Genomic DNA, 21,380 nt, shown 5'->3' with positions numbered 1-21,380 from the left:
TACTCATGCATGCTTTTACTGCTGTCTTACACGTCTTTACTCAAGCTTTACATGGACATTTCTCCAGGCCTACACAGGCTTCACGCTGGGTGTACACACACTTTGCTCAGGACCCTCAGGGGTGACGTGCCTGAGGCTGTCAGGGGTCAGAGGTCGTTGGCGGGTCCTGGAGACCCTGGAGCTCCCGCAGGCCCTGGGGGGGGGGGGGGGGAGGGGCACAGGTTTATGGGGGAGCACTGGGACCCCTCACCCTGCCCCAGAGGCTCCAGCACCTGGGGGGACCCCAGGGTCCCAGGGGACCCACCTCCAGCACCAGCCGGATGTGCGCCCGGATCTTGGCCCCATCGCGTGTCAGAGATTCACTGAGCCTGTAGGAGAGAGGCGGGGCTTCAGGAGTGGGTGGGGCTTCCTCGTGTGGGTGTGGCATTTGCAGGCATGGCCTGGACAGCCCCAGCGGGGGTGTGGGGGTGACAGCCTTATGCGGTCACAGGGAATGGTGGCAGGGGGTGTGTTCTGTGGTGGGGGGGGCACGGCCTGCCCAATAGGGGCATGGCGTAACAGAGGCGTGGCCTCTGCAGGGGTGTGGCTTGCCCGGTGCTGCCATAGAGCCTCATGGGCAGGCCCTGGGAAGAGGGGGTGAGACTTAGCATAAATGGGAGGGGCCCTTGCCATTGGGGCGTGGCCACCTGGGGGCGCGGCCAAGACCAAGGGGGCGTGTCTTACCGGTCAAGGAGTCGGCTGCGACGGTCAAGGTGGCGCAGGGCCTCTGGCAGCGTCAGCTCCGCAAAGAACCCATAGCCCAGAGCCACAAACACTCGCTGGGGGGATGGGCTGAGGGGACACGGAGGGTTACAGGGTCCATCTGGGTGGTCCCAGGGCAATTAGGGGTCTTGCAGGGGGTCCCAAGGCAGGAACTGGGGTCCCAGGTGGCTCCCAGGGGAGATACCAAAAATCCAGAGGGGTCCAGGGGGGTTATGGGGTCCATCTGGGGGGTCCCAGAGCAATTAGGGGTCCTGCAGAGGGTCCCAGGGCAGGTATGGGGGTCCCACGGGAGTTACTGGGGATCCAGGGTGGTCCAGGGGGGTTACAGGGTGCATCTGGGAGGTCCTACAGGGGGTCCCAACACAGGAATTGGGGTCTTAGGAGAGGTACTGGGGATCCAGGGTGGTCTATGGGGGTTACAGGATCCATCTGGGGGTGTCCCAGGGCAACTCAGAGTCCTGCAGGGGGTCCCAAGGCAGGTACTCGTGTCCCAGGGGGCCCCCAGGGGAGGTACTGGGGATTCAGGGGGGACCAGGGGAGTTGTGGGTTCACTTGGGGAGGCCTTTTGGGGGGGTGGGGTAGGGGGTGTTCCAGAGGGAATTTTCAGGTTTCTTGAGTGGGAATTTGGGCATCTAGGGGTGTTTTGGGGTGCTGGGGATGGGATCCTTGGGGGCTTCTGGGGTGTTTGAGGGAGTGTTGCGGGTCTTGGAGGAGTTTCAGGATGCCTGGGGAGGGGCTGTTGGGAATCCCGGGAGTTTTCCCAGTACCTCCCCCTCTCTCAACTCACACTTCTGCGGTGACGAAGAAGTTGCAGCCGAGGTCGACCTGGGTGTGCAGCGGAGCAGCCGCCTCCTGCGGGGACCCTCAGCACTCCCAAATCCTCCCCAGGGACCCCAAATACCCCCAGATCCACCCACCCCCACCCCCAGTATCCCCCTAATATCCCCCCAAGACCTCCCTATAGCCCTTACACCCCCAAAATAGAGCCCAGGGACTTCCAAATCCCCTCCAGAGACCCCCAAGTCCACCCTTGAGCCCCCAAATCCCCCCAGGGAACCCCAGATGCCACAGATCCCCCCCAATATTCCCCAGAGACCCCAAAATACCCCCTTGCTCCCCCCAAATATACCCAGGGACACCAAAATACCCCTGTGCTGCTCCCAATGCCTCCTCTAAGTCCTGCCCCCTCCTCCCCCATGTTCACCAACACTGCCTAGGCCACGCCCCCATGCTCCACCCCCTCAGGCCATGCCCCCGGAGGCCACACCCACCTGGAGGCGGGTAAGGGCGGTGCGCAGCTGCAGCACCTGGGCCTGCTGCTCGAAGACGCCATCCCGCTGCTCCTGCACCCGCCTGTGTGGGGCGGTGCTGGCCTCAGGGGCAGGGCCCAGGGCCAGGCCCGGGTGGGGAAGGGGGTGGGGCTAGGGGGCATAGGAGTGGCCAGGAAAAGGGCGTGGCCAGAACATGGGTGTGGGGTCATAATGGAGAGGGTGGGCAAATGGGGCATGAGTGAGAGAAAGGGGCAGGGCCAGAGGCAGGGCGAGGGCAGGGGGCGTGGCCAGAACACGGGGTAGTGGGCGTGGTCGGCACGTGGGGGCGTGGTCGTCACGTGGGGCTGGGGGTTTGACAGGGGGTTGAGGTGAGGGGTGGGCACGCCCAAAGGAAAGGGGCGTGGCCATAGGGTGGGGTCGGGTCGGGGCGTGGCCAGCGATGGGGTGCAGTCGGGAGGCGTGGAGTGGGCGGGGCCAGCCTGGCCGTGGGGCGTGGCCAGACCGGGACCACAGGGCTGGGGCGGAACGGGGCCGACACCGAGCGGGCGGGGCCAACAGGGGGCGGGGAAAGTATGGGGCGGGGCGCCCTGGCCACACCTACCGGAGGTCTCGGCGCAACACGTCGCTGACGAAGGCCTCGTAGCGCTGCGCCTTCTCTGCCGCTGCCATTGCCGCGCTGACGTCATCACACCGCGACATGGCGCGGGGAAAGGGGTGGGGTCTGCCGTCACGCGTCATCGCCGGCGGCCGTGCTACGTCATCGCCGTGCGGCGCGACGGGAAGCGCGGCCCGGGGCTGCAGGGTCCGTAGGGCCCCGTGGGCGGTAGGGTCTGTACCTCCCCCCCCCCCCGCCGTGCGCTCTGCATATGCTCAGCTCTATAGCGCATTTAACCCCCACAGTCCGTATAGAGTCCACAGCCCCTCCCAGGCGCGTGGGACCTACATTCAACGCCCTCCTCAAGCTTACAAGTTCACACACCCTCCCCCGGCTTCTATAAGGTCCGTACCTGTGATAAAGGCAGTCATGACTCATATCAAAAATAGAACGTAGTGTGCTAAGTGTAATTGTTGTACTCTGTGTGTTATAGTTGAATTTAAATAAATCAAGTCCAAAATGGACTTATTAAATATTTATCAAGGTAGGAAAGCAAAAGCAGCGCTGGGCGGCCAGGGAGTCGCAGCTCTACCAAGGGATCGCAAATTCAAGCAAGCTGAGCCGTTCTTTTTATCTTCCTCGAGGTCGCTTCTGACATGACATCTTCGGTACGCCCCTTTGCTTCTGTTACCGTGGTTTCTTGTCAAACAGGACGTTCCCATGTTTGGTGTAGCAAGATAACATTGTGGACACGTTTCTTCTTGTTAAACAGGAAGTTCTCAAGACCACCACAATGGGTTCGTTCCTCTTGCTTAACTCGTTTGATCAGCAGATTACCCTTAGCTACTTATTACACTGCGTAAATCTAAAACCTGTACCACAATTGTAATGAATGGGCGCGCTGCGTAGAAAAGCGCGCCACAGGAGACAAAGACCCTGAGACTTTGAAAAGCGCGCCAAAGGAGAGCCAATAGGAGGAGAAGGCGTACCCTAACGGCCCAATGGGGAAAGAGCGGGACGAACATCCGGCGAGAAGTGATTGGTCGAGATCCGGGCATAAAAGACGCCGCTTTTAGTTTAGGGCTCAGGTGTGCGCGTGGTGGAGCTAATCGAGTTCTCCGCGCACCCAGCGCTGGTTTTGCTTATTGTTTCTCAACGGAAATTGATTGAACCCCAAATAAAATTGTTTAATTGTTATCGTTTATAACAATACCCCACCCGCCATAGGGTCTATATGCCTTCCCCAACCCCCGGTCTATAGACCCTCTACAGGTCTACTCACTTCTATATGGTGTGTATCACCCCCAGCTCTTTAGAATCCGTAGTCCCTCCCAGATCTATATAGTCTATATGGTCCCCCACAGATCTATAGGATCAGATCCCTACAGAGCAGATCTACAGGTCTGATCCCTATCTCCCTCAGGTCTATAGGGTCTGTAACCTTCCTCAAGCTCTACTGGGTCCATACCTGCCGCTCAGCCTGTACAGGCTCCATACCCCCCTCCAGATCTATAGGGTCCATCAGCCCTCACCACCTATAAGGTGTGTCCCCTCAAGCAGTAACACAGCAGCAGCAGCTCTGGGTCTTTATTTGCCCATCCCTTCAGGGGGAGGGGTTAATAAGGGGCGGTGCTTCATGGGGGCGGGCTTACACACAGAGTCACTAGCACATACCGAACAACCCCTCCAGTTCCGGGGGGGGGGGTGGGGTGGGGTGGGGGGGGGGTGGGCGGGGCACGGCTTGCAGGTATGCAGAGGGCAGGGGGGGGTTGCACATGGAGGGCCCATAAACCAGGGTTCCCCCCACTCAGGGGTCCCAGATGCCTGGTCCCCCTGGGTGCGGCTGTGGGGCCTGGATGCCAGGGTTCCCCCGATGTGGGGGGACGCCCAGGCCCCCCCTCAGTCAGCGAAGAGGCTGGCGAAGCTCTGCCGCAGGGAGCGGATGCTCTCAGGGCCCCCCTGCTCGGGGGCGGGGCTGGGGGGGGCAATGGGAGGGGTCGGGGGGGACCCGGCCATCCGGGCCCCCCCCAAGGGACCCAGGCGCCTGGGCCTCACAGAAGGGACCCAGGCGTCTGGGCCCCCGACTTACCTGGGGGGCTGGGCTCCGCTTGGTTTGGGTGCCAGGGTGGGTTTGGGGGCAAGGGGTGGGGCTTGGGGGCGGGGTTGACGTGTGGTGGGCGGGGGCTGTTGGCCTGGGGGGCGGGGCTGAGTGGCACTGGGTGGGGTTTGGGGGCGGGGCTGAGGTGACTGGGGGCGGGGCTGGGGCACTGAGGGTGATCTGGGTGGGCCCTGAGGGCGGGGCTGGGGAGAGGTGGGCGGGCCCTGAGGGCGGGGCTGGGGAGAGGTGGGCGGGCCCTGAGGGCGGGGCTGGGGAGAGGTGGGCGGGCCCTGAGGGCGGGGCTGGGGAGAGGTGGGCGGGCCCTGAGGGCGGGGCTGGGGAGAGGTGGGCGGGCCCTGAGGGCGGGGCTGGGGAGAGGTGGGCGGGCCCTGAGGGCGGGGCTGGGTGCTTGGTGGGGTTGTTGGGCGGGCCTGGGCAGTGGTGGGTGTGGTCTGTGGGCGGGGCTGCAGAAAAGTGGATGGAGTTTGTGGGTGGGGCTGAGTAGAGGGGGGTGGAATCTGGGGGCGGGGCTGTTGGCCTGGCAGGCGGGGCTGGGTGGTGCCTCGAGTTGGGGTGGGGCCAGGTGAGACAGGGCGTGTTGGAGCCCCTCCTCCCGGTGGGCGGGGCTGCCCCTGCGGCGGGGGGCGGGGCTGGGAAGGGCCAGATGGCGGCGGAGCACCTGGGGAGGTGGGGAGAGAAACACCTCGGATGGGCAGGGCTGAGAAGGCGGGGCCAAGGGGTGGAGGGGATTCATTTGGGGCGGGGGGGGGGCGGGGTTTGTCTGCTAGCACTGGGAGGAGGGGCAGGTTAGAAAAGGGGCAATTTGGGGGAGTCCCAGGGGCTGGGGGACTCCCCAGATTTTGGAGGGGCCATATTTTGCAGCCGCCCCATATAGGGAGGGCTCAAAGTTTTTGGAGTCTCCCTGATATTTAGGGGTTACCACATTTGGGGTGGTGTTGGGGGGGTCCCTGGCTTTTGGGGAGAATCTAGATTTCAGGGGCGGGGGGGGGGCGGGGAGGTGTCAGGCTGGGGAGGTATCCTGGTGTGGGGAGGTCCCAGGGTTTTGTGGGGCCCTCCACACTGGGTGGGGTCAGGCTGTTTCTGGGGGGTCCCCACATTTGAGAGGGCCCCACCGTTTTGGAGGTATCCTTTTTTGGACAGGTCCCCAGGGTCTGGGGAGTCCCAGGGTTTGGGGGGGAAATCCCCATTTTGGGGTGTCACTCACCTTGGGGTGGGGTTCGCTGCTGTGGGGGGGTTCCTGGCCGGGAGGACCCCAATGTCACCGACATCTGTGGGGCAGAAAGAGGGGGAGGTTAAGACCCCATGAGAATCCCCAAAACTTGGGGGGCTCCTGGAGGACTATGGGGAGGCTCAAAGGGGGCTTTGTGGGACTTGGGGAGCTCTTGAAGGACTTGGGGGTCTCAGGGGGGGTCTGGACCCTGGGGGGGAGCGGGCCTCTACGGTGATAGGGTGTTACCTGTGGGTGTGGCCGTGCATGGGAGGGGCTCCGTGGGCGGGGCAGCTCCGCCCTCATTCGTGCCAGCACCAGCTCCACAATCCGCCCCCGATCCTCAGCCGCCCCTGGACCCACCAATGGCATCCAGGAACCCAGCACCTGCCGGGGCGGGTGGGTGGGGGTCAAGGTCAGGGGTGACCCGGGCCTCCAGGGGGGTCAGGGTCAGGGGGATCAAGGTCATCTGGTGCTGACCTGCAAGATGTGCTCCCGCCCGTCGGGCGCCTGCAGCACCTCCACCCCGCAGATGTCAACACCCCCGAAGAGGCGGGCACAAGCATCCACCCAGCCGCGGTGCCTGCAGAGGGTGGGTGGGCGTGGCCTCGGGGGGACACGCCCATAGCCCAAGGCCATGCACATGCAGGCACGCAGCCCCCTCCCACCCCACCCCCCTTAGGCACCACCCCCTTTGGGAACAGCACCACTCCCTGCATAGCCCTGCCCTACCCGCCCCACATCTGTGATAGCCACGCCTCCTCATTGAAACCACGCCCACATGACCACACCCTTTCTCCATAGCTGACACCCTTCCCCACAGTGCTGGCTCTTCTGGACAGCCCACCCCTCCCCGTGGCCACGCCCCTCATTGACCACGCCCCTCCAGCAAAGCCACGCCTGTTTGGAACAGCTATGCCTCCACTGCCCCACCCCACCTGCATACCTGTAGCCCCACCCCTTTCCCCGGCCACACCCCTTACCTGGAACCCCGCCCATTGCACCTCCTCCTAGCCCTGCCCCACCCTGTGGCCACACACACACCCTGCAGCCACACCCTCCCCATAACCACGCCCCTGCGAGACAAGCCCCACCCTCCTTCCCACTCACCGAGCGCTGAGAGTGACCAGCTCCATCTGAGCCCCCTCCCCCATGGGGTCCCCAGCCACCAGTGGCCACCTGGGCGGTGGGGATAGTGGGGTCACAGGGTCAGGGGTGTACTCGGTGTCCCCTGGTCTCTGTCACGTCCCACATCCTCACACATTCATCTGATGTCACTGACATCGCCCCATGGCCCCCCAGGCCCCATGTCCTCATGTCCCCCCCGTGTCCTCACCATGACCCCTGTGTCCCCCCATGGCCTCCCCTGGTCCCCATGGCCCTTTGTCTGCATGAGTCGTGTGTCCCCCCCAGTCCCCATGGCCCCGTGTTCCCGCATGTGTGTGTGTCCCCAGTCCCCATGTCCCTGCACGTGTGTCCTCCCCAGTCCCCGTGGTGTCCCCCAGTTCCCATGGCTCCCCCATGGCCCCACGTCTCTGCATGTCCCCCCAGTGTCCCCCCACCCTGCTCTGGCCCCTCACCGCAGCGCTCTGTACTCCTCCCCAATCCGCTGCACCCGCAGGCGCTGACTGCCCCCCAGGACCCCCTGGACCAGGGCCCCTGCCCGGGCCCCCCCCATGGCCCCCACCACCGCCCCCAGCACCTCTGGCGTCCCCACACGCACCTGGGGGTTGGGAGACAGCGTTAGACACCCCCCCACCCCCCCAGCCACCCTGCCAGGCCACCCCAGACCCCCCCCCCAGTCACAACCACCACACACCCCACCGCCGGGCCACCCCTCCGGGCCACCCCTCCGTGGGGATTATCCTTCACACCTGGGGGTGGGGACACCGCCAAGCCACGCCCCCATGTGGGCCACCCCTATGGACAGGCTGAGAAAGGTCATGCACCCTGCTGGCCACACCCCCTTATCCAGCCACGCCCCCAGAAGGGTCCAGCCTCCCCACCCCAGACATATGTGGGGGCGGGGACACTCCAGAGGCCACGCCCACTCGACACCACGCCCCCCATCAAGGTCAGTGGGCCCCACCCACCTCAGACCATCAGCCCCACCCCCCCAGGAGTTAATCAAGAGGGGGGCTCTGAAGGGGAGGGGGCGCGATCTCACCTTGCCCACCCCGGCGGGAGCGGGGCTGAACGTCACCATCATGGGGAAGGTGGGGGCTGTCAGCTGCAGGACCTCCCAGTTACACCAGTGCTCCCAGTTCTCTCCCAGGCCTCTCGTTTCCCATCCAATCGCCCCCCTAGTGCCTCTCAATCCCCTCCCAGTGCCTCCCAGTGCCCTCCCAGTTTCCTGCAGTTCCCCCCAGCCCCCTCCCAGTCTGACCCAGGGCCTCCCAGTGCCCCCAATCTGCTCCAATCCCCTCCCAGTACCCCCGCAGTTCCCCCCAGTCCACTTCCAGTTTCTTCCCAGTAAATCCCAGTGCCTCCCAGTCCACTCCAATCACCTCCCAGTTCCCTCTCAGTGCCTTCCAGTGCTCACCAGTCCACGGGGGTGGTTGCAGAAGCCCTGTGGGACCAGGGGAAAGGCCTCGGGGCCCAGTTCCCGCTGCAGCTGTGCCAACTTGGCAAACTGGGAACATTTGGAACATCAGGGGCCAGGGAGGGAGGAGGGTGATGGCCCTGCCCAGCACTCCCAGTCTGCCCCAGTATTCCTCCCCATGCCTCACAGTATCCTCCCGTTTATCCCAGTGTCTCCCATTACGACCCACAGGCACTCCCAGTGCCTCCCAGTAAAGCCCCATCCCTCCCAGTGCCTCCCAATACACTCCCATTCAGTGTTCCCCCAGACACATCCCAGTTACATCCCAGTTACCCCTCAGTGCCTCCCAGTGCCCCCAGCACCTCCTGCCATGTCCCCAGTTACCTCTCAGTCACCACCCAGCACCCCCTCAGTCCCCGCGTTAGATCCCAGTCCCCCCAGTTGCCCCCCCATGTCCTCCCACTGGCCCCCCACTCCCTCCAAATGCCCACCCCAAAGCCCACTCAGCCTCCCCCCCCCAGTTGCCTCCCAGTCCCTCCCAGTGCCCCCCATCCCACGCACCAGGCAGGGGGGATGGGCGAAGGCGTAGAGGGCAGGGAGAGGGTCGGTGCTGGGGACCCCCCCCAGGTGCAATCCCACCAGCAGCCGCCGGGTGGCGCCTTCTGCCCCTCCTTCAGGGCATTCCCGCACCAGCACGAAGTCGGGGAGCACCCGCCTACACGGGGGGTCATGGGGCACCCCCAACCCCCCCAATATAGAGCACCCCAAAAAGTCCCACCTTGCACCCCATAATCCCACCCTGCACCCTGAGATACAACCCTGGACCCCAAAATTCCCCCCTGCACCCCAACATACCACTCTGCACCCCGAAATTCAAAGCCGGATCTCAAAATCTAGTTCTGCACCCCCAAAAATCCCCTCCTGCAGCCCAAAACCCTGCCCTGCACCCCAAAATTCCACCCTTCACCCCCCCAAATCCCCCTCCTGCACCCTGAAATCAAACCTCACACCCCCGAAATTCCACCCTACACCCCAAAAAATCCCCTCCTGCACCCCAAAACATAAACCTGCATGCCAGAACTTACATCTGCACACCAAAATCCATCCCTGAACCCCAAAAGCTCTCCTATCTCCTCAATACTCCACCCAGCCCCCCCCAAATCCCCCTAGAACCCACGAAACACCCAAATGGAGGGTGTGCACCCCAAGAATGGGGGGGACCCCACCTTGTGCCCCCTCGGGGGGTGTCGATGGTGATGCTGAGGGCGCCATGGGTGGAGGCCACCAGGGAGAGCTCGGAAAACTGGGCCTGGGGGGACCCCAAAATCCAGGGGGACCCCCAAAATCTCCCAGGGATGACCAAAACCCTCCCTGTGGCCACCAAAACCCACCCTGAGACCCCTCAAAGCCCCCGCTGAGCCGCTCTGAACCCCCAAATTGATTCAAGGAATGGAGGTTTAGGGGCTCCCCAAAAGTCAGAGAGGACCCCAAAATCCAGTGGGGACCCCAAGCCCATCCCGAAGATCCCCAAAACGTCCCTGGGGGCCCCTCAAATCAGGAAGGACCCCAAAATCCAGTGGGGTCCCCAACCCCCCCCAAGGATCCCCAAAACCTCCCTGGGGGGGCCCCCAAATCAGCCTGAACCCCCAAAATGCAGCATCAGGCCCTATCGGCAGATCCCAGAACCAGCAGGGGGGGCCCCCAGAATAAGGAGAGGCACCGAGATTTAAGAGGGGGCCCCCAAAATCGGGGGGGGGGACGACCCCAAAACTCACCTGTTCTACTCGCAGCTCCACGTCCCCGTGAACCGATTTGCCCTTGAATAGCTTCACCCTGGGGGGGGGGCAGGGAGTACCCCAAAACAAGTGGGTCTCAAAATGCCCTCCCCCAAGTGACACCCCCAAACTGCCCCACCAAAATCTGACACCCCCAAATTTACCCGCCAAAACCGAAGCCCACCTAATGCCCCCCCTAAATATGACATGCCCCAAATGACACCCCCCATCAGACCCCCCAAAACCTCACCCCCCTAAAATCTGATACCCCCAACTGCCCCTCCCAAGGTGCTCTCCCCCCCCCCCCAGATCTGCACCCTCAAACCCACCCTCCCTGAGTGCCCCCCCCCCCCCAAGTCTCTTCCCCAGGTGCCCTCCAGGCCCGGGGGGAGGTTGGGGGTCCCAGGGGTTGGGGGTGCCCCATACGTACCAGTCGGTGCCGGGAGGGGAGATGACGAGCAGCAGTGGGGCCGGAGGGGGGGTCCGGGGGGGTTTCCACATCCCACCCACCCCCGGCCCCCCCCCAAGTCCTGGCCCCACCCCAGGGGGGTCCCCTCCCCCCCCCGCCAGGAAGTTCCCATCTGACAGCCGCCGGCGCAGGTACTCCATCCCCAGCTATAGGGGTCAGAGGCTATAGGGGCCCGCTATAGGGGGTGGGAGCTACAGGGGCATATAGGGGCTTGCTATAGCGGTTAGGGGCTATAGGGGCCTATATGGGGTAGAAGCTGGGGGGTGGTGGTGCTATAGGGGTTGGATCTATAGGGATTGGGGGCTATAGGGACCTAGGAGAAGAGGGCTGGGGGGGAGCCTATAGGGGCCGGCTCTAAGGGTCAGGGGCTACAAGTGGTCGCCCTTGGGGGGGGTCAGAATTATAGTGGTCAGGGGCTATAGGAGCCTGCTATAGGGGTAGGGAGCTCTAAGAGGTCACCTGCTAGGGAGCAGCGCTATAGCAGTCAGGGTCTATAAAAGCCCACTATAGGGAGCTATAGAGGTCACCCTATAGGGGTTAGAGGTATGGGAGTTCCCCTATAGACAGCTACTAAGGGGGTCAGGGCTTATAGGGGAGTCAGCTGATAGGGGCCCACTAGCGGGGTGGCAGCCTATAGAGACTAGCTATAGGGTCTTATAGGGACCTGGGCTGCAAGGACCCAGCCCTACAGGTGTCTGCAGCTATAGGAGTTCAGCCTGCATGAAGGTGCCTATAAGCACCCCATACAGCGGATGGCATCCCTGGGGCTATAGGAGGAGGCCCTATAGGGGAAGGAGCTGTAGAAGCAGAAAACCCTATAGGAAGGGGGTCTATAGGGGATGAAAGGCTGGGAGGCGGTACGCCTGCCTTACAGGAAAATTCTATAGAAGTGAGCTATAGAAGAAGGTTCTGTAGGGGATGGGGGTCTATAGGGGAGAGGAGCTATGGGGGAAGGAGAGCTATAGGGGTAGGGACCCCAGGAAAAGCTGCCCTATAGAGGAAGGGAGCTGGGGGGGGACTGCCCCATGGCCGGGCCCTACAGGGGAAAGTGGGGGCTATAGGGGATGCAAGAGTTCGAGGAAAAAGGGAGGGCTACAGGGGCCGGGGAAGATATAGGAGGCAGAAAAGCTATAGGGGATGGGGGTCTATAAGGGAAGGGAGCTATAGGGGATGCAAAAGCTATAGGGGCAGGGGAGCTATAGGGGAAGGGGGCAGAGCCGCTATAGGGGGCAGGGGGCTGCAGTGGAAGGACGGCCCTGCCGGGAGCCCTATAGGAGCCCCTATAGCATCCCCCGGACGGCAGCGTCCCGCCCCGCCCAACCCCCGCCCTCGCGCTCACATCCGGCCCCGCCCCCTCTCCCCGCCCCCTCTCCATTGAGAAGCCGTGGGAGGGGCGGGACTCGGTTGTGACGTCAGCGGCCGCCCCGCCCGCGGCTCTGCAGAGGGAAAGGGGCGGGGCCGGTGACGTCATCACCGGCAGCAAGGCCGGAAAGTAAACCAAGGCGTGCGGGGGGGGGGGAACGGGGACCGCCCCTCCCCCCTCGGGGGCCCACCCCCGCGCCCCTTCCCCCTCCCGAGGGATTCAGGCGTCCGGGGTCTTTATTGCGGGGTTTTTATTGCGGGGGTGAGGGGCCAGGCGGGTCTGGGGGGAAATTGCGGTGGATTTGGGGTCCCACGGTGTCACCGGGAGCCTCAGTCCTCTGGGAGGGGGGGGGAGGAAGGAGGTAAATAGGGGACCCCGGCGTCCGGGGGGCACCCCCACCTCCCCGTAGAACCAGGCCCCCTGCCCATCCCCCCACTGGGGACCCAGAAACCCACCCATCCCCTCCCCTCCAAGGGGTCCCAGGCCCCCTGCCGTTCCCCCCTCCAGGGGACCCAGAAACCCACCCCCTCCCCCCCCAAGGAATCCCTGCCGCCCCACCCCTCCCCCAGCAGGCAGACCGTGGGGGGCTGGGCAGGGCAGCACGTGCAGGCAGGGCCGGGTCTCCTCCAGGCGAAGGTGCTGCCCCTCCAGCGGGGGGCAGCGTGGCCGGGCCGACCCCCAGAAGGTGACATTGACGGGGGTGGAAGAGCCCACCGAGGTCACGATCCGTCTGTAAGGGGGGTGCTTTTAGCACCCTGCCCCATAGATCCACCCAGGGCTCCCCCTCCCACGGCCCCATAGAGCCCCCATAGGCCCCAGAGATCACATACAGATCTGCCTGCCCCACAGATGCCCCAGTGACCCGTAGACACCCCCCCAACCCTATAGACCCTGCACTGACCCCCCAGCCCCATAAACCGTCCATTGACCCTGTAGACTCCCCTTGACCCTATAGACCCTTCATTGACCCTATAGCCCCCCCAGCCCCATAGATCCCCCACTGATCCTGTAGACCCCCCTGTTGTCTCTATAGACTCCCCATTGACCCTAGAGCCCCCCACAACCCCATAGATCCCCCACTGACCCTGTAGACCCCCCCCATTGTCTCTATAGACTCCCCACTGACCCTATAGACCCCCACTGACCCTGTAGACCCCTCGTTGTCTCTATAGACTCCCCATGGACCCTAGAGCCCCCCCAGCCGCATAGATCCCCCACTGACCCTGTAGACCCCTCGTTGTCTCTATAGACTCCCCATTGACCCTATAGACCCCCACAGCCCCATAGATCCCCTACTGACCCAGTAGACCCCCCACTGTCTCTACAGACCCCCACATTGACCCTATAGCCACCCCCTCCCACAGCCCCTATACGCACGGGTAGGTGGGGTAGATGGGCTGGCACTCTCGGACACGGCTACGTGTGGGGCTGGCCCCACATGGAGGAGTGCAGAGTCCCCAGGGGCTCCAGTCCGACCAGTTCCCTGGCACTGGGAGCACAGGGCAGCATCACCCCTCAGCCCCCACTCTATAGGGCTGGAGGTTAAGGGGTGCCTATGGGGGGGAGGGGGAGGGGGTTCTTGTGGGTCTTCATGGGTTCCTATGGGGTGGCCATGGGGGCCTGTGGGGTGGCTGTAGGGCAGCTATAGGGCTCCATAGGGCAGCTATGAGGTCCTGTAGGGCAACTATAGGGCTCTACAAGGCAACTACAGGTGCTATAGGGCATCTGTAGGTTTCCATAGGACAACTATAGGGTCCCAAAGGGCACCTATAGGGCCCTATAAGGCAACTGTAAGTGCTACGGGGCATCTATAAGGTTCCATAGGGCAGCTCTAGGGCCTCAAAGGGCAGCTATAGGTGATGGGGGGGCATCACTCACAGAGGCAGTTCTGGATGTTGTAGCAGGTGCGGAGCTGGATGATGCTGGGCCCCCCGTCCGTGGGGCAGGGAGGCCCCCCGGGCCGGTGCCGCAAACATTCCCGCGTGCGCCTCTGCTGCCCCACAGCGGGCTGGCAGCTTATGGAGCCGAACTGCCGCCGCTCGCAGGGGGTCCAGGCGCCCCACGGCCCCCAGTGCTCCACGCCTAGGGAGGCATGGGGGGGGTGTCAGTGGGAGCTGTGGGGCACCCCATAGCCCACCTTGACCCACACTTGGGGAGCACTGGGGGGATGGGCCGGGGAGTGGGTGTCTGGGGGGGCTGTGGGGTGGGTGTCGGGCGGGGGTTATGGGGTAGGTGTCTCGGGGAGGGGGGACTATGGGGTGGGTGCCCCACAGAGAGAGAGGGGCAATGGGGTGCCCTATAGCAAAGGGGCGGGGTCGCGTGGTGCCCCATAGCAGCAGGCTGGGTGCCCTGCCCCCCCAAGCCCCACCCCCCCAAGCCAGGGCACACCCTCTGGGTGGCCTCCCGTCCCAGCCCTATGCGCCTCGAAAGCCCCGCCCCTTCAGGCCCCGCCCCCTCCCGCAGGCCCCGCCCCCTCACCAGGGCAGGCCCCGTGGGGGCCACAGACCACACGCCGGGTGCTGTTGCCGTGGCAACCGCGGCCGCCATGCCGGGGGGGTGGGGCGTCGCAGGCGCGGCGCTGCGTGACCACGCCCAGCCCGCACGTCACCGGGCAGGGGGCGATCGCTGACCACGCCCCCCAGGCGCCGTCCTCTGTGAGGGGCGGGGAAAGGGCAGAGTCAGGGGCTTGTGGCCACGCCCCCACCGAGACGTGGAGTCCCGCGCGTGGCCCCCCCCAGTGCGGGGTCCCCAGAGATGAGGGGTGTCCCCCCAGATGTGCCCCCCCAGTGCCCCCAGCCAACACGGACCCCTGGACCCGGGGACCCCTCCAACGCAGGGTCTCCCCAGATGCAGCCCCTCCCCTCATACAGCACACCCCCCACCCCACCCCGAGAGCCCGACATGGACCCCCCCAGCCCCCCGGCCCCCCGGGCCTCACCGGGGCATGGCGGCAGCCCAGGGCAGGGCTGGGTGTCGACGGCGGCCCCAGCGCACGCGGCTCCCGGCGGCTCCACCGACGGCGGCGGTGAATCACAGCGGCGGCTGCGGCTGCGCCCCGGCGCCCTGCCCGCCCCGCTGCACGTGCCCCGGCAGCTGCCCCACGGGCCCCAGGAGCCCCAGGAGCCCCCCACTGCGGGGGCAGGGCTGAGGCTCCAGACCCCTCCCCACCCGCCCATCGCCCTCCCTGGCCCACTCCCCATCATCCTCCTTCATCCCGACCCTCTCCCCCACCACCCTCCTTCATCCCGACCCTCTCCCCACCATCCTCCTTCATCCCGACCCTCTCCCCACCATCCTCCTTCATCCCGACCCTCTCCCCCACCATCCTCCTTCATCCCGACCCTCTCCCCCACCACCCTCCTTCATCCCGACCCTCTCCCCACCATCCTCCTTCATCCCGACCCTCTTCCCACCATCCTCCTTCATCCCGACCCTCTCCCCCACCACCCTCCTTCATCCCGACCCTCTCCCCACCATCCTCCTTCATCCCGACCCTCTTCCCACCATCCTCCTTCATCCCGACCCTCTCCCCCACCACCCTCCTTCATCCCGACCCTCTCCCCACCATCCTCCTTCATCCCGACCCTCTCCCCACCATCCTCCTTCATCCCGACCCTCTCCCCCACCACCCTCCTTCATCCCGACCCTCTCCCCACCATCCTCCTTCATCCCGACCCTCTCCCCCACCACCCTCCTTCATCCCGACCCTCTCCCCCACCACCCTCCTTCATCCCGACCCTCTCCCCACCATCCTCCTTCATCCCGACCCTCTCCCCCACCACCCTCCTTCATCCCGACCCTCTCCCCACTATCCTCCTTCATCCCGACCCTCTTCCCACCATCCTCCTTCATCCTGGCCCTCTCCCCACCATCCTCCTTCATCCCGACCCTCTCCCCCACCATCCTCCTTCATCCCGACCCTCTCCCCATCATCCTCCTTCATCCCGACCCTCTCCCTCATCATCCTCCTTCATCCCGACCCTCTCCCCCACCATCCTCCTTCATCCCGACCCTCTCCCTCATCATCCTCCTTCATCCCGACCCTCTCCCTCATCATCCTCCTTCATCCCGACCCTCTCCCTCATCATCCTCCTTCATCCCGACCCTCTCCCTCATCATCCTCCTTCATCCCGACCCTCTCCCCCACCATCCTCCTTCATCCCGACCCTCTCCCCCACCATCCTCCTTCATCCTGACCCTCTCCCCCATCATCCTCCTTCATCCCGACCCTCTCCCTCATCATCCTCCTTCATCCTGACCCTCTCCCCCGCCTCACCAGGGCAGATGGGGGCTGCCCCCTGGCAGACCCGGCTCTCCTCAGCCGCCCCAGGCCCGCAGCCCCCCCCGCAGCGGGGGGGAGGGTCCGCGCAGGCCCGGCTCCGCCGCAGGGTCCCCACCCCGCAGGTCACTGAGCAGCCCCTCCACGGCGACCAGGGGGTCCAGCCCCCCGCCACTGGGGTCAAAGGTCAAGGGTCAACCTCGGGGTCACCCCCCCACGTCCCGTCCCGCCCCCCTCCCCAGCGTCCCCGTGTCCCACCGGGGCAGCAGGGGAGGTGACACGCTCGCAGCTGCCACTCCCGAGGGTCTCTGTCCCCTGCGGGGCTCCGGCTGCGTCCGCGGCGCTGGGTCCCCTCCCCGCAGGTCACCGAGCAGCTGGTCCAGCGGCCCCATGGCCCCCACGTGTCCTGCCTGGGACAGGGGTCACCCGCTGGCGCCCGGTGGCACCTGGGGGGGGTCTCGTGGGTGGGCGTGGCTCTAAGTAGGTGGGGGGGATGGGCGTGGCCTCAGTTGCCAGGGCAGGGGGGGTGGGTGAGGCCTGGATGTGGGTGGGGTCCTGTTGGAGGGAGGGGCTTAGTGGGGTGGGTGGGGCTTATGGGGTGGGACAGGCCTTGGGTGGGGTGGGCTGGGCCTAGGAGGTGTGGTGGGCGGGGCCTGGTGGGTGGGGCTAGGGGCGTGTGTGGCTGCGATAGGGCTGAGAAGGGTGGGGAGTGGGCGTGGCTTAGAAGGGTGGGGACTGGGCAGGGCTTGCGGGGGTGGGGCTGACCGGCAGGTGTGGCAGTGGCCATGGGGGCGGAGCTTGTAGCCATAGGTGGGGTTGAGGCAGCAGTCGGCCAATGAGACAGGCTCATCACCCAGCGGCTCGGTGCAGGCCCCGCCTCCCCCTTCCTCCTCCAATCGGGCGAAGCACCACACGGGCGTGGCAGCTGGGGCAAGGGTCCACAGGGGCTGTGTGTCACGTGGGGGCATCCTCCCCCAGTGACCCCCAGTTATCTCCCAGTTTCCCCAGTATCCCCCTACCTCTCCCAGTCCCCAGCTACCCCCCAGTGCCTCCCAGTTACCCCCTTCAGTGTTCCCAGTGACCTCCCAGTCCACCCAGTTTCCCCAGTCCCTCCCACTCCTGCACTTCCCCCCCAGAGTGCAGGTGCTCCCGTATCTCCCAGTGCATCCCAGTCATTCCATTATACCTCCGGGCCTCCCAATTCCCAGCCCCCCCATATTCTCTGGTCACCCAGTGCTCCTAGTTCTCCCAGTATCCCCCAGTTCCCCATATCCTCTGCCACCCGCCACCCAGCTCCCCCAGGGCTCTCAGTCCACTCAGCCGAGTGCCCTCCCAGTATCCTCCCAGTCCTTCCCATTTCCCCAGTGCCCCTTACCCCTCTACTTCCAGCCCCACCGGTGCCCTCCCAGTATCCCCCAGGCTCAGAGCCTCCCCCATTGCTCCCAGTACCCCTCCTACTGCTCCCAGTCCCAGTGCCCCCAGTTCCCCCAGCCCCCCCACCCAGTCCCCAAGCCTCCCTCAGTGGCCCCCAGTGCCTCCCAGTTCCACCCCCTGTATTCCCAGTGCCCCTCCAAGGGCTCCCCAGTACCTCCCCAGTCCTCCCAGTACCCACCAAATCCCCATCCCCAATCCTCCACTGGGGTTCCTAGTACCCCCCCGTTTCCCATCCCAAATCCTCCCCTGGGGCTCCCAGTGCCCCCCAGTTCCCCATCCCCAAGCCTCCCCTGGTGCTCCCAGTGCCACCAGTACCCCCCCCAGTTCCCCATCCCCAAGCCTCCACTGGGGTTCCCAGTGCCTCCCAGTTCCCCATCCCCAAGCCTCCCCTGGGGCTCCCAGTACCCCCCAGTTCCCTATCCCCAAGCCTCCCCTGGGCCTTCCCAGTACCCCCCAGTTCCCCATCCCCAAGCCTCCCCCGGGGCTCCCAGTACCCCCCAGTTCCCTATCCCCAAGCCTCCCCCGGGGCTCCCAGTACCCCCCAGTTCCCCATCCCCAAGCCTCCCCCGGGGCTCCCAGTACCCCCCAGTTCCCCATCCCCAAGCCTCCCCCAGTGCTCCCAGTACCGGCGGGGCTCAGCAGGGGGGCGCAGAGCAGCAGCGCCAGCAGCTCCACGCAGGCCATGGGGAGGGGGGACACTGTCCCTCCCACCCCCCCGCACCCCAAAGTCCTTCTGGGCCAAGGGGAAGTGGGGGGGGGGGGAGGGGGAGGGGGGGGACACCCCACCCACAGGAAGGACCCAGGCGCCCGGCTGGCACCCTGCCCCTCCCCCCACCGCCACCCCCTCCCCCACCCCAAGGGACCCAGGCGGCCCGGTGACCTCCCCTCCCCCCTCCCCCAGCACCCACAGGAAGGACCCGGGCGCCCGGGTGGCGGCCCCACCCCCACAAGGGACCCAGCCACCCGCGCCCCTCCCCCACCCTTGCACGGCCCCAAATTCCACCGTTTTTCACCTGTTTATTTAAAAAAAAACAAAACAAACACCGCCCCCCCCCCGCCCCCAAAACACCACCGGGGGGGGGGGGGGAAGAGATGCGCCACTCGGGGGGGCCCCCCACCCCGGGGTGACACGGAGGGGGAGGGGACCCCACGTTTTTGGGGCGAAATATCGCGGTTCGGGGAGGGTCGCCAAGTGTGGGGGGGGCAGGGCCTGGGCGAGGGGCGGGGCTTGAGCGAGGGGCGGGGCCTCCGTGGAGCCTCAAGGTCCTTCGCTGAAGCGTGTCACGCCCCCGGGGCGGGGCCGGGTGGGGGCCTGGGGGCAGCGGGGTCACCTGAGGTCAGGGTGCTGCGACCCCCGCCATGTCCCCCAGCATCACCCCCCCCCCGCCGTGTTCCCTCGTCCCCCCATGTGTCCCCCAGGTCCCCAAATATCCCCCCATCCCCTCAGTCCCCCCAAATCCCCCCCACGTCCCCCTGTCCCCTCTACAACCCCTCATGTCCCTCCCCCTCCCACATGGCCCCCCCCCGTCCCCCCCATCCCCCTTTACCCCCCCCCTCCCCCTTTACCCCCCCCCATCCCCCTTTACCCCCCCCATCCCCCTTTACCCCCCCCATCCCCCTTTACCCCCCCCATCCCCCTTTACCCCCCCCATCCCCCTTTACCCCCCCCATCCCCCTTTACCCCCCCCAATCCCCCTTTACCCCCCCCATCCCCCTTTACCCCCCCCCCATCCCCCTTTACCCCCCCCCCCATCCCCCTGTATTCCCCATTGCTTCCCCCATCCCCCTTATCCTCCCACCCCCTCGTATCCCCCCATCGCCCCGTCCCCCCCATCCCCCCCACCCCCACTGTCATCGTCCCCCCCCCCCCAACGTGTCACCTCCGGCCGCCGCCGGCCCAGCCGCTCCCCTCCTTCCATCCCATCGCCTGCAGCATCCGACATCCCAGGGTGGTCTCGCGCAGGAGGACCCCTCCACCTCCCTGCAGCACCCCAGGGTCACCCCACCGCACCCATGGGTGCTGGGGGGGGAGGGGTGGGACGACGACGACACGGGATACCGCCCCACAACACCCACTTGGGGGTCTCCCACTCCCCTAGCACCCGTCTTCAGATCGCCGGCACCCAGTTTTGGGGTCCCACCAGCCTGCGGTACCCCACTTTGGAGGGGCCCCACCCCATGGCACCCAGTTGTGGGGTCCCCAGCACCCAGTTGTGGGGTCTCCCATCCTGTATCACCCAGCTTTGGGGTCCTCAGCACCCTTTTTTGGCATCCCCCACCCCTCAGCACCCACTTTTAGAGTCTCCAGCACCCACTTTTGGGGTACCCTCACCCCATAGCACCCAGTTGTGGGGTCCCCCTACCCCACTTTAGGGTCCTCCAGCCCACAGCACCCACTTTTAGGGTCTCCAACACCCACTTTTGGGGTCCCTCACCCCATAGCACCCAGCTGTGGGGTCCCCTCCCCATAGCACCAAGTTTTGGGGTCCCCCACCCCACTTCAGGGTCCTCCAGCCCACCGCACGCACTTTTGGAGTCTCCAGCACCCACTTTTTGAGGTCCAGAGCACCCCCATAGCACCCAGTTTTGGGGTCCCCACCACCCGACTTTTGCCCACCCCCACAACCCCCCCTTGGGGCACCCCTGGGTATGGAGGAGTGATGGGTGCTCACCCAGGGGTTGCCGGGGGTCCCCCAAATTTGCGCCGCTTGGGCTCAGGGGTGTCGGGACCCCCCTGTTTCTCACGGCGCTCGGCTGCCCGGTCCCGGTACTTCATCTAGGGCGTAGAAACAGCACCTATGGGTGCCCCCCCAGCTCCCCGCGTGCCCACCCCACCCCCAGCACCCATGGGTGCCCCTCAGCACCCATAGGTGCTGCCCGAGCCTTCAGGGCACTCACACAGATGCCCCCAGCACCCATGGGTGTCCCTAGCCACCCCCAAGGGTCATGCAGCACCCATGGGTGCCCCCCCGTCCCCCAACACCCATGGGTACTCTCTCAGCCCCAGAGATGCCCCCCAGCACCCATGGGTGCCCCCCCACCCACCTCCATCTCGCCCCGGTCCAGCCCCCTCAGGGGGAGGCGGGTGGCTCCGGCGCTGCAGCTCCAGGTTTTGCTGGGGGGGTTGGGAGACAACAACCTGTTACTGGGGGGGTCCCCAATGCCACCAGGGGATCCCCAATACTTCCAGGGGGGTCCCCAAGATCTTGGGGGGGTCCCCAATCTGGGAGGGTCCCCAATGCCTCCAGGGGATCCCCAAAACACCAAAGGGGATCCCCAAGATCTCTGGGAGGGCCCCAATGCCTCCAGGGGATCCCCAAAACACCAAGGGGGATCCCCCAGATCTCTACGAGGGTCCCCAGTGCCTCCAGGGGAGCCCCAATACTTCCAGGGGGTCCCCAATACTTCCAGGGGGGTACCCAACATCTCAGGCGGGCCCCCAATCTGGGAGGGCCCCCAATGCCTCCAGGGGATCCCCAAAACACCAAAGGGGATCCCCAAGATCTCTGGGAGAGCCCCCAATGCCTCCAGGGGAGCCCCAATACTTCCAGGGGATCCCAAACA

At 65.4% G+C, this 21,380-nt stretch overlaps 3 protein-coding genes across 4 annotated transcripts; all 3 read right to left on the bottom strand.

Annotated features, from left to right (window-relative positions):
• UXT (ubiquitously expressed prefoldin like chaperone) lies at window positions 1-2,777 on the bottom strand. Of its 2 annotated transcripts, none has more exons than XM_080369288.1 (6): window positions 2,635-2,777; window positions 2,034-2,115; window positions 1,550-1,614; window positions 724-862; window positions 305-368; window positions 1-193 (listed from the first exon to the last, which is right to left on the bottom strand). In XM_080369288.1, the coding sequence occupies exons 1-6, from the start codon at window positions 2,717-2,719 to the stop codon at window positions 140-142; spliced, it is 489 nt and encodes a 162-aa protein (XP_080225414.1). In that variant the 5' UTR covers window positions 2,720-2,777; the 3' UTR covers window positions 1-139. The 2 variants fall into 2 exon arrangements, with proteins under 2 accessions (XP_080225414.1, XP_080225413.1); XM_080369287.1 differs by having other exon boundaries at window positions 724-831; window positions 2,635-2,747.
• A 1,577-nt stretch (window positions 2,778-4,354) lies between these two features.
• On the bottom strand, window positions 4,355-12,244 carry LOC308055393 (synapsin-3-like). The gene is made up of 13 exons (XM_080369280.1): window positions 10,702-12,244; window positions 10,272-10,329; window positions 9,723-9,805; window positions 9,058-9,211; window positions 8,497-8,586; window positions 8,122-8,184; window positions 7,535-7,677; window positions 7,065-7,133; window positions 6,435-6,537; window positions 6,204-6,341; window positions 5,952-6,015; window positions 4,718-5,405; window positions 4,355-4,603 (listed from the first exon to the last, which is right to left on the bottom strand). Exons 1-13 carry the CDS (start codon window positions 10,878-10,880, stop codon window positions 4,528-4,530), a joined length of 1,908 nt encoding a protein of 635 aa, XP_080225406.1. The 5' UTR covers window positions 10,881-12,244; the 3' UTR covers window positions 4,355-4,527.
• A 92-nt stretch (window positions 12,245-12,336) lies between these two features.
• CFP (complement factor properdin) lies at window positions 12,337-18,622 on the bottom strand. The gene is made up of 10 exons (XM_080369286.1): window positions 18,443-18,622; window positions 17,148-17,307; window positions 16,641-16,792; window positions 16,380-16,556; window positions 15,042-15,233; window positions 14,582-14,755; window positions 13,982-14,185; window positions 13,481-13,592; window positions 12,682-12,833; window positions 12,337-12,440 (listed from the first exon to the last, which is right to left on the bottom strand). The coding sequence occupies exons 1-10, from the start codon at window positions 18,498-18,500 to the stop codon at window positions 12,433-12,435; spliced, it is 1,389 nt and encodes a 462-aa protein (XP_080225412.1). The 5' UTR covers window positions 18,501-18,622; the 3' UTR covers window positions 12,337-12,432.
• Between the last annotated feature and the right edge of the window lie 2,758 nt (window positions 18,623-21,380).

Source organism: Falco punctatus (assembly GCF_963210335.1).
Source record: "Falco punctatus genome assembly, chromosome: 19".
Lineage (NCBI taxonomy): Eukaryota > Metazoa > Chordata > Aves > Falconiformes > Falconidae > Falco > Falco punctatus.
The sequence above is the reverse complement of the archived record's forward strand: the minus strand, read 5'-3'. Positions and strand labels throughout refer to the sequence as shown.